The sequence below is a fragment of the Camelina sativa genome, chromosome 9 (assembly GCF_030686135.1).
Source record: "Camelina sativa cultivar CO46 ecotype springtype chromosome 9, ASM3068613v1".
NCBI lineage: Eukaryota > Viridiplantae > Streptophyta > Magnoliopsida > Brassicales > Brassicaceae > Camelina > Camelina sativa.
The window spans coordinates 36,741,442-36,753,536 of NC_141888.1; the positions used below are offsets into that span (position 1 = coordinate 36,741,442).

General features: G+C 32.6%; 2 protein-coding genes across 2 annotated transcripts; both read left to right on the forward strand.

The window, feature by feature from the left end:
• The first annotated feature begins 2,541 nt into the window (after positions 1–2,541).
• Positions 2,542–3,527, forward strand: LOC104713326 (uncharacterized). Its single transcript, XM_010430422.2, has one exon. The coding sequence runs from the start codon at positions 2,661–2,663 to the stop codon at positions 3,339–3,341; it is 681 nt and encodes a 226-aa protein (XP_010428724.1). The 5' UTR covers positions 2,542–2,660; the 3' UTR covers positions 3,342–3,527.
• Positions 3,528–6,001: 2,474 nt separating this feature from the next.
• LOC104713327 (protein MIZU-KUSSEI 1-like) lies at positions 6,002–9,455 on the forward strand. The gene has a single exon (XM_087464015.1). The coding sequence runs from the start codon at positions 8,626–8,628 to the stop codon at positions 9,301–9,303; it is 678 nt and encodes a 225-aa protein (XP_087320141.1). The 5' UTR covers positions 6,002–8,625; the 3' UTR covers positions 9,304–9,455.
• Positions 9,456–12,095: the final 2,640 nt, after the last annotated feature.

Sequence of the window (12,095 nt, forward strand, 5' to 3'; positions counted from 1 at the left end):
CTAGCTTCTTCGGACTTGTTTTTTTGGTAATAACTGAATGAAACTAAACTATGATTAAGATGCAATAATAAAGTCCATAAATCAATTCAAATTTGTGATTTTCGCGAACTACGAGAAGCTTTTAAAAAAATTAGAGATGTCAACGTAATTAATCTAATCCAAGCACACGTAGTTGCACATTATATACTGTTATGACAGCGAAGTGACAGCAAATCTATGATTCCCAAGTGATGATTAATTAAGGTTATAAACCCCATTAGACTTATTAAAAATTAATTATCATAAACTTTTAACTAAACATCATTCATTCATTCATGAAATTTCATGAAATTGACTCCGTAATGGAAAAGTTTTTGAACTTTTATTGAAGTACATTTTCCTCTGTAAAGTTATTTTTATTTCCAAGTACAAGGCAGCATGAGTAAAGTGATAGTTCTTTGGGGAAAAAGAAGGGATAACGTAAATTGCACTTGAGTTGTATCTCGTGAGTTGATAAGAGTACTTCCATTTTCCATTTTTTAAAATGAGTAATTTTATTTTTTAGTTGGGTTCATCTCCAACTCTACTCGGCTCATATGAAAAAATTTCAAATTTGAGTGTAAACTCTAAAACATAAAAAAATTGAAAATTTTATTTTAAAATAAAAATAGAGATGGGTTTGGAAAATCTCACTCTATACTATTTTTTTAGTATAGAGATGATTGGAAATGTTCATAAAATTATAAATATATCGTTACAAAAGCCACTGTACATTTTTTGAATAAAGAATCATTACGAGGGTTACTAGGAAAAAGAAAGAAAAAATCACATAATTGAAAATACTAGCATTTATTTACGAATAAAAGTAATTGATTTTATCATTTGCGTTTTTCTGGTACGTGGATTGAATTTTATATTTTGATAAATGGTGAGAGTCAAATACAAGTTGCTGTGGTCTTTCACATTAAAGAAGGAAACAAAATAGTTGCTGCGGTTTCCTTATTCCCCACGCTTATTCAATTATTGTTTTTTTCTGGTCTCCTTATCGCTAATTTTTAACTCACGTGTTACGGCTGAGACCTTCGAAGCCGCGTCATTGCTGACATATCTTGATCCTTACGGCCGGAATATGGAAATCTGTTAAAAAAATTCCCAAAACGGTTGCTACCTAAACCGCGATTGTCGTCATAATTCACCAAGATATTTGAAGTCACACATCGTCATTAGTTTCCATATACACGAAAATGGACGTACGTATTAATTAGCACTCTCTACAAATACAGTGAATGAGAAGATTTTATATTGACGATTTAATATTTTGCGTATCTTCTAGTTGGGGGAAGTTGACAATTTTACTAGACTTTCTAGATCAATTTGTACAGCCGTAGATATGGATAAGAAAGGCTATCTATCTTTTTTTTTTTTTTTTTTGAACAACAGAAAGGCTATCTATCTAAACGCACATCTGCGTATATATTACTAGAACATTTCACACTATTTGACCATAGGGCAATCAATTCAAGCAGTTGATTAGGACATCCAAAATTTAAGGGGCATTTTATTGTAAAACTTTTATATATGTTTGAAGGTTCTTACAAATATGTAGGTTTTAATATGAGTGAAAGTCATAGTTTTTGAGGTTAATTGTTAGTTTTGGTTTTGATTTTGATTTTTTTTTTTCCTTTTGAGGTTAATTGTTTGTTTTGTTAAACTATAAGATAAACTCTTTCATCAAATCTAATGCTTTGACTTTAATTTGTGTTAATAAAATTTCAAAACATTAAACATAAAATCTTATCTACAGTTGGTTATATTTTTTTTGTTAATATATAAAGTGCATGTTTTTTAGTTTTGCATAGGGCACTCGTAATTATTGGACCGGCACTGTGACTATACAATACATTCATACAAATTAAAGTACTACATTGTGAATTCACACGTTAATCATCTTGAGTTTGGAAAATTACTTCACACAAAATTATGTTTTGTTTCATCAAAATGTGCAAATACGTATTAAAATTCAAATAGTAACATAGAAAACCACTGAAATAAAGCATTTGACTATATCCTTTGGTCGATTTGATTTAGTATCCAGTAGTTACTACTAGTAGATTTTGTTACCAATTTACTATGTATACTAAAGACATTAGTTACAAATAAAGGAAAGTTACCTAAACAAAATTGTTTGAAATTTGGATATGTTTACATAATTACATCAGTCAAAATGCTTTTGACATTTAAAAAACTAGAAGGTTCATGAATTTTGGGTAAGGACAGTGACCGTACCACCACCAGCCACCAGATCAGTTCATATCCAACCAATATCCATGAATATTAAAATATTAAGCCTTGTCAAACAAGACTGTGACTAGACTACTCTCCACAAGAGTCAAAAACCCTCTAATAACAATGCTCTAAGCGTACGCGTCAGCTCCCGGTTTGACAAAAACGTAACACAACACTTAACCGTTTTTGTTCTTTTCCGGTTTAAGTAAAACGATGACGTCACCACTTTACTTTTGTTTCCTCTATTTATATCCTCACCACCACATCTCTCTGTAATAAACCATACTCTGTTTTATCATAACGCGTCTTCTCTCTATTTCTCTCTGCAACAAATCAAGAATTCAAATTTTTATTTTCAAGAAACCCCAAACCAAAAAAAAAAAAGCTACAAACAAATGGGTCTTTGTGTATCTGTGGATCGAAACGAGTACGATTCTTCATCGACGACGACGGCTAAAATCGTCACGATTAACGGCGATCTTCGTGAATACGATGTACCGGTGTTAGCATCTCAGGTTCTTGAATCTGAATCGACGTCTTCGTCTTCTTCGTCTTCGTCGTCTCGTTCATCTTCTTTTTATTTTCTATGTAACTCCGATTCTCTCTACTACGACGATTTCATTCCAGCGATCGAATCCGACGAGATTCTTCAAGCGGATCAGATCTATTTCGTTCTTCCCGTCTCTAAACGTCAGTACCGTCTCTCGACGTCTGATATGGCGGCTCTCGCCGTGAAAGCTAGCGTCGCTATTGAGAAAGCTGCCGGGAAGGGGAAGAAGGGGAGGAAATATCGCCGTCGTAATAGCGGGAGGATTTCGCCGGTCGTGACGCTGAATCATCCTAACGCCGTTAACAACAGAGTCGGAGCTGCCGGCGAGACGATGACGATGGAAAAAGGGAAATTACAAAGTAGAACGACGCCGTTTAAAGCTGTGAACGGTTATTCCCGGTCTGGTTCGGTTCAGAAATTGAAAAGATATACGTCTGGGAGAGCTAAATTGGCGGTTCGATCGTTTAGACTGAGACTCTCTACTATATACGAAGCCACCGACGACGTTCAGATCCCATCATCATAAATCGAAGAAACACTTATTACGTAGAAGAAAGAGCACTACAAGTTTCATTCATTTTTTTTTTTAATTTTGTCGTTGTTGTTAATTACTATCGTTAGTGGAAATGATCGATTGTGTAATGTTACAAATGAAAACACTCTGTGTAAATTACAGCTTTTGTGATAAATTAATCTCCCCATTTTGTTATTATTTATACATGTGTACGGTACCCATAGAAAGCTTAAAAACAACAACACTGTTGTTGCAAACTTGCGAGGTTTATAAGATTTTTGTTTATACACATGCACGTATGCTTTAGGATGAACTTGTGATTATTATTATTGTTCACTAATGATATGAAATGGTTTGGATGGATTAAGTAAAATGCCCATTTAATTATAAAGACGTGGGGATCAGGCCAAAAGCTCCGCTTTTGGAAACATGATTATTATAGGAGCAAATCAAAGTTATAAAGATAAACAAATCCTTGTAAATTTCCACATATGGAACTTTCGTATGAAAAAGTTAAATAAAAGTAAAATATGACTTGGAGAGAAAGTTTGGTATTCCGACGTAAAATAGTTACTATTTAATGGTGTGGTGGGATCGGAAAGAGACTACTATAATGGAAGATTTGGCTTCGCAGCCTATGGGGATTTAACCTTCGAAGTCTATTTTTAAATCAATTTAAGCTTCAGACTTTAATTTTCTTTTTGTTGCTTTTTAGTTTTTAGTCTTTACACTTTTGATGTAAGATGTTGATGTATTAAACTATTATTAACAAAAGCCTTCTCATTACTATTTACTTACGGAAAACTCGATAGTTCAACCAATAAGAAACTTACAATGATACGTTCACTTACTCACACTATATCTTTGGCCTTTGGTAGTACCAAAAAAAAACGTAATTTAACTTAGATATATACTCTAATCGGCTAATCTATGATTGTAACTTCGTACATAAGAAATATGTACATTGTCCCTCCTCATAAGAACAACTTAAAAATCGTGATACAAATTCCCGGTAATATTTTGCTCAACTAGCCAGCCAATTAATATACAAGGAAATTTTTTCTGTGGGCGCATACTACAGAATCACAGCCAGAATAGGGCTGTTGAAAAGTCTCGTGGTGTATATTAATCTTATTAAACAATTGTATTCGAATTTGGTGTGAACCCTAAGATTCGAATTTAATCTATTGGGTAAACAAAATCGGAATCTATCGGCTAGTCCTCCGCTATGACCGGCAAGTCTTCGACAATGACAGGTTGTATCTGGCGGCGACAACATTAACTGAAATTATCTTCTTATGTTTTGTAATTAATTATATCACCAACTTATGTACAAGACTCCAAACGAAATTGTACTACCTATTCATTCCCCCGATTTGGTGCGGTTGCCTCCTACTCTACATACCATATACATACGTGTGCTCTTTGCCGGATGATTAAAAAATATCATGCGTTATGACTTTGAGTTATGACTTTGAGGATATCTCTACATATATATATGAATTTTTTTTTTTAAAAATATATTTTCAGGAATATTAATTATGAAATGAAGTAAATAAGCTATTAAAAATATGTTAATTAAGACGAAATAAAATTACCAGCATTACAAAAAAAATAAAAATAGATTCTTCTATCTAGAAATAAGGTTCCCTGGAAAAAGATTGGACGCTAGGCAATTCTTAGATGCTGTTTATCTTTGATGTGAGTCCATTAGTATGAATGCAAAAACTATGTAAATTGATTTACTTTAATCATTTATGAAATTTGGTTCTTCCGTCTAGAAAAATAAAAAAGTGAATAAAATTTATAACTCTTTTTTTTTCTTTTTGATCATATAGTTAACTCCGATCCAGTTTTTGGGTTTTGTGTGTGTACGCATATGAAAATAGGTATGAATGCAGAACTGTGTAAATTGACTTACTTTAATCATTTATGAAATTTGTTTTTTTTTCGATTTAGTAAACGAAAAAAGTGAAACAATGAAATATAACTCCTTTTCTTTCTCTTTGATCATATATATAACCCCATTTGATGGGGTGTATATATGTGTATGAAAATAACAGGTCTATATCGCCGCGTAAGATCGGACCGTTGATATGCTGTTGCCTTGTTGGTAGTGTACCAACCAAACTTTGGCCTTATGGGAGCCACAATTTTTTTTTTTTTTGCAATTATTTATCATTTTGTTCTTTTATAAAAATAATTAAATCTGTTTTTGATATTTTATAGTATTAACCTTATCGCCTTGTTTGACCTTTACATTTTTCTATTATAAAATTTAAATAAATTGTTTTAAAAAGTGTCAACTGTCAACTGTCAACACAATAAATAAATTTAATTTCAGTGCTTAGAAAGTTCCAATTCGATTCTTGGTAAATATATGATGAGAATGATTACGTTGTTATGTAAAATAACATAATTATATTATCCAAACTTTGTTTCATTTTAATCTTTATCGGAACCCTAATTAAAACCATGAACTATCACATTCACATTCTTAATCATAATGACTTGTTCTGAATATGTGTTAAATATATCAGTATCAACTATTAAGTTAATAAAAAATTTATTTTATTTTTTAAATAAAAATTATCTCGGGTAAAGGTTATGAGTAAAATATAACTTACAAATTACTTTTCTACATGTTATACTTTAAACTTTCACGTCTTTTAAAAATATAAAACCTAAACATAACTCTCTCTCACTCTCTACAAACAATTTTTTTGAATCTTAGATCTCAATCTCTCTCGCTATCTCGAGCTATGGCGCATCCTCTTCCTCCGATTGTAAATATCGCACAAAATCTGCAGTACAAGGATCATCCACAGGCAGATCAAGGTAAATTCCTAGAAATCCCTAGTTATTAGATATTGTAGCGACAATTGAAAAGGCGCAATAGAGAATACGAAGCGGATCTGTGGCTGAAACACTGTTGCTCCGATCTGAGGCCAACACTGTTGCTCCGATCTGTATCAAGTTAATAAATTTGTTTCGTGAAAAACAATATTATGACGCAGACTCATGACATTTCCGTAGATAAACTTCGATCTTATCACGGTCTTTCGATTACTTTTTTTTTTTTTAATTTTAATTCAATGTATATACGGTATATATATCCTTGATTCTCTTTCTATAATGGACTAAAACATGTAAATTCGGATCTATGTTAAGAGCTAGATATATAATTTTAACTTAAAACTAATTGTTAATGAATGATTTGTTTACATCTCTAATATTTATGGTAGTTTATTAATCTTATATTTGCTTATCTGGGATCCTGACAGCTTCTCGCAAAATAGTTTTTATCGGTTTATGTTCAACCAAAATTTACTATGACACCGATATAGAAAACATATGAATCACCAAAATGGACTATAATACTATATATGTTGAGTCTTATGGACATTGGACAATGACTAAATTAAAACCCTTTAACAAAAAAAAAAAAAGATAATGACTAAATTAACTAATGTTCCTCATACGACTAGAATATATCAAAATTTTGATTAGATATGATATTTTAACATTATATTTATAAATGATATCGATCAACATTGTTAATGAAAACTATCGAGATTACATGACCCAATCAAATATGAAACAAAGAAAGAGAAAGAGGACAAATAGAAGGTTTTGAGGCTTTTTTTCAATCAATGACTAGGTAACCAAACATTAGCTCTACGTTTTTTTTTTTTCCTATATTTTTCTTCATCATGTTAACAAGACATTTTCAACTATCTCAAAGATATAATCTACATTTTCAATCAACATTCATTGAATGATTATTTTCATTAAAGTCAGCCAAATAGTAGTAAATTAGTTATTTTGAAATTTGGGACGACACAAAATAAACGTGGATTTGACTTTTAGAAATTTTCTTGTTCATACTCCACAAGTGACATGGGAATCGTAGCTTAGTTTGATACATTTTGCATTGGATGAGAATACTAGAGTGAGGTTTTTATCAGCCCATCAAAGTAGTTTCTGAACCCATATAATACAGGCCCGTTCTTGAGAAGCTCTGATTGTTCTGTTTATGTACTACTACTCTCTCTAGTATCTAAGCTGCAGCCATGCGTCATTGTTTTTTTTTTTTTTTTGAAATAGGCGTCTGCGTTATTGTTTTGTTTTTCTGTCTATACTATCATTTCGCTGATACTTGATTGGTATAATATTTCATATATCATGTTTTCCCCGTAAATTAGGCTTTAATGCCTTATCTTTCTGGTTAGTAATTTTTTCAAATTTTAATGATGGACAAAGGAAATGTATAGTCCCCACAACAGCACATTATACTGTCTATTCGTGGCACTATAACGGTATATAGTATCTGAAGACAATCATCTCAACAGAATGCATGCTTCTACGGGCTTTCTCACGCTTAATACCCATCATTGCCATGTTACTTTTTTATGTGTACTCTCTCTATTACAATGAATCATCATTTTGTTAGTGCCTAAAAATTAACCTAAAAAAGCAAAACATATCTTTCTGAGTAATTCATATATATAGGATATATCTTTCGAGAAGGTTTTCCAAAAGTAAGTATTGACTATTGAGGGCATTATACAACGATATAACTTACAACCATAATAAGTAATCCAGCTATAAGAATGCAATCAGAATTGAGTAACGCTAAGATGTACATCATGTATACAATCAACTCCAAAAAATTTATAAATTAGTCTACTGAATAAGTCACATATGAAAGAAAATTAAATTAGACTCGATCAATCCCTCACGTTATTATTAGGAATATTTTTTTGGGGATCATAAATCAAACCCTCAAGTTATATTTTGATTTCTTATACATATCACTATATCAGCGTAAAACACGGTTTGTCATATACGTTAGACTTTAGTATATCAACTAAAGAAAATTCAAAGAAGTACCAAAAAATAAAAGGGATCGATCGATTGGGTTCTTGATTACAAGTGGACCTATTTCTTGTTCAGCCAACCAATTATATTATATCGATTCCCTCTATTCCCTTCTCCTTATCAACATCATTTATTATATTTACATAATTTTGGATCCCTGTTTCGCAATTACATGAAACGTAATACTATATTCAGGTTAGTTTACCACCATTTTGTGAACACACTAATTAAGGTAGAAACAATCACTTGAAAACAGAGAAAACGAAAGCACACGCATGTATAAATATGGTTATCCATTACATAAAAAATAACAACAAAAACAAAATAATATCTTAATACCTCACACCTATACATATACCCTCAACCTTACCCTTGTTCTCTTGTCACTTACACGATTACAAAGAAAAGCAAAAAAATGAGAACAATGGTAGATTTGGGAAAACAAAGAAGTCATCTACAAATCATCGACTCTCCAACGAGCGTTGACTGTGCCCGTGAAGTCAGACTCCGACGAACCCTCCGTTCACTCATCGAGTGCGTAATCCCATATTGTTGCACGTACCAACCTCCTCCTTCCGATCAAAACGACACAGTTTCCGTGTCTTCCTCCACTTCTTCCTTAGACCAACCCGGCGTAGTCACAGGCACTTTCTTCGGTCACCGCCGTGGTCACGTCAGCTTCTGCCTCCAAGACGACACTCATCCCTCCTCTCCACCTCTCCTCCTCCTCGAACTAGCCGTTCCCACGGCAGCTCTTGCTCGCGAGATGGAGGAAGGCTTTCTCAGAATCGCTCTCCGGAGCAAAAGCAACCGCCGGTCTAATATCTTTAACGTTCCGGTTTGGTCTATGTATTGCAACGGTAGGAAATTTGGATTTGCGGTGAGGAGAGAAACGAATGAAAACGACGTCAGCTTTCTCCGTCTGATGCAGTCTGTTTCCGTAGGCGCCGGGGTGATTCCGAGCGGCGATACGTTGTATCTGAGAGCGAAGTTTGAGCGAGTCACCGGGTCGTGTGACTCGGAGTCGTTTCATATGGTGAACCAAGGGGGTTGTTACGGACAGGAGCTTAGCATTCTCCTTTCGAGATCTTGAAACTTGTGATTATTAGGAGTCATCTGGTTATGATCCATGTTAATCTTAATGTTCGTTTTTGTGTATGTAATGTTGTATAAGTTTTTGTTGTTACAAACTTACAGCTGTGAAGTGTGAACTAACAATGTTTTTACGAACATTAAAATTATAAATTTCTGTCGTGTGTGGCCATGTGGGTAGGGATGTTAATTTTGGGTTAATAATACCATCGTCACAGACTCACAGTGATATATACCTTCTCAAATAACAATCTTATACACAATAAAAACAAAAACTAAGCTCTGCACATATGGATACTGATTATGTTTTAAATTTTACTAGCTAAAATCTTATAATGTAGTTTTATGTAAGTAACATATAACATGTCATTTAAAAAAAAAGTAATTTGAATCTAAGATATGTAGAAAGTATACACAAATGCAATAGCAGAGTAGATTGTATAGAAAAGTTAAGGGAATATGCACTAGATACCACAAAAATCAAAAGTAATTAAGAAACTACTATAGGGCATACAAGGCATTTTCTCTCCTTATGTACAATTACTTTTATACCCATTACATATATTACATGTTATTTTTAAAAATATCATGTCATTTTTGTTTTTTGAACGAAATTATATATCGGTTTGGGTTCACAAATGAAATGATTAGGGTTTAAATTTTACAATTAGAACGAAATTATATGTCGGTTTGGGTTCACAAATGACATGGTTAGGGTTTAGATTTTACAATTAGAACAAAATTATATGTCGGTTTGGGTTCACAAATAAGATGGTTAGGGTTTAGATTTTACAATTAAAACAAAATTATATGTCGGTTTGGATACACAAATAAGATGGTTAGGATTTAGATTTTACAATAAGAACGAAACTATATATCGGTTTGGGTTCACAAATAAGATGGTTAGGGTTTAGATTTTACAATTATAACGAAATTATATGTCGGTTTGGGTTCACAAATGAGATGGTTAGGGTTTAGATTTTACAATTAAAACGAAATTAGATGGTTAGGGTTTAGATTTTACAATTAAAATGAGACTATTTGTCGGTTTGGATTTACAACTAAACGTTATTTAGTTCAATATAACATGTAAAATATAAATATTACATGTTATTTTTAAAAATCACACCAAATCTTTCACTCTTTCTATCTAACAATAAAATAAAAAGGGTGATTGTGTCTTTTTACTCCAAAAAAACGTGGGCCCTATGGTATTTAACTATAAAAAAATGTTGTTATGGTATTTTTTTTTATTTTTCTTCATATTTGTGCTATCTACTAATATTATCCAAAAGTTAATCTATGAATGAAATAGCAGAATAAAGTACCTAATAAAAAGTTAATTTTAGTGAAAATAGCAGAATTACTAAACAAAAGTAATATGCTGACCATGCAACAAAATTTTACAAATAGTTAAAATATGCGGTATGGCCTAATGACTATACCAAATATTTACCGTTTGGTTAACTAGACTGATTACCATTCAAACACTTTGACTTTGAATCTTTGATAACGTTGACACTCGATAGACATCATGATCAATAATAATGCAATGGTGTGTCCCTGCTTTGACTCCTCTCCTGCCAGTTTGCATTTGTAATTTCTTCCAAAACTGAGTTAACCTCATGGGCCAGCGGCGCGTGGACAGTACTCACGTGCATTGGAGGAGTCTGATCAAGGGGACAACTGAAAGCAATGTGCGCCCAAACAGCAACCACCGAACAATCTAGCTTAGCTCCGGTGTCTGGTTCGGTACCAAACCAGCACTACTGCTTCCCATCATATCAGGAATTTTTTGCCCTTTACACATATTCTCTAAATCATTGATTCAATCTAATCTATTACTCCTTCACTAGTATATGATATTCAGTACATGTCATATATGATATTATAAGCTAGTTAATAACATTAATTTGATTTATGAAGATAGAAACGTATGTACACTCATTTCTTTTAGCCACAACGGAATTAATATAACGGTTGTATTTATAAACATATGGATTGCGGTGTGGATATTCCGATTTTAAAATATTACACACACATACATTCATTGAATTATTTATCACATATATAATTTTAAGCCCACGTCTCATAAAATGACAAAAGCTTGCAGGAATCGTGACATCTAGCAAGGGATCTGAGACTCACGCTGTCTGATTGATATGTTTTTATGCTCCCTTAGCTTTGGTTCTCTCATGATTTGTATATAATTATAACGTAACTATATATATCGCGATCAATCCAAAAATATAGCAGAGCTAATTATATTCAAAAATATAGCAGAGCTAGTTTTTGTTTGATCTTATTCTGATGATCTAAAATTTTACGACGATATATATACGTGTGATTTTATTTTTGTTTGTTCTTTCTCACATTCTATGGTTCAACGGAGTTTGATGCCAGAGAAAGACGGACTAGTTGATACAAACCCCAATTGGATGATGGGCTGATCTATGGTTGAACAAAAGGGCCCATTTGTGATGCAGTCGATTATTTTGGTCTGCGGTTGTGTATCCCACAGCCTGTGATCGGCGATTAGGAAAAAAAAAAAAAAAACTAACTATGTAACTTTTAGTTGATAAACAATTATTATCAGTGATTCTTTCCATTTGTTAGAAAATCATCATGCTTCCACACGTGCATCTTATATCTGAATCTTACACAATGGTGATTTGGCTAAACTGACAAAAAAGGATTATTATTTAAATAATTGACTTGTTATGTATATTACAAAAATATGTGATTTACAATGGCACTGAATTTGAGATAGCACGTGTCAGATCGAACTATAGC

Excerpts from the sequence above, each read along its gene's own strand:
- LOC104713326 (XM_010430422.2), top strand. The coding sequence starts at position 2,661 with ATGGGTCTTTGTGTATCTGTGGATCGAAACGAGTACGATTCTTCATCG.
- LOC104713327 (XM_087464015.1), top strand. The coding sequence starts at position 8,626 with ATGAGAACAATGGTAGATTTGGGAAAACAAAGAAGTCATCTACAAATC.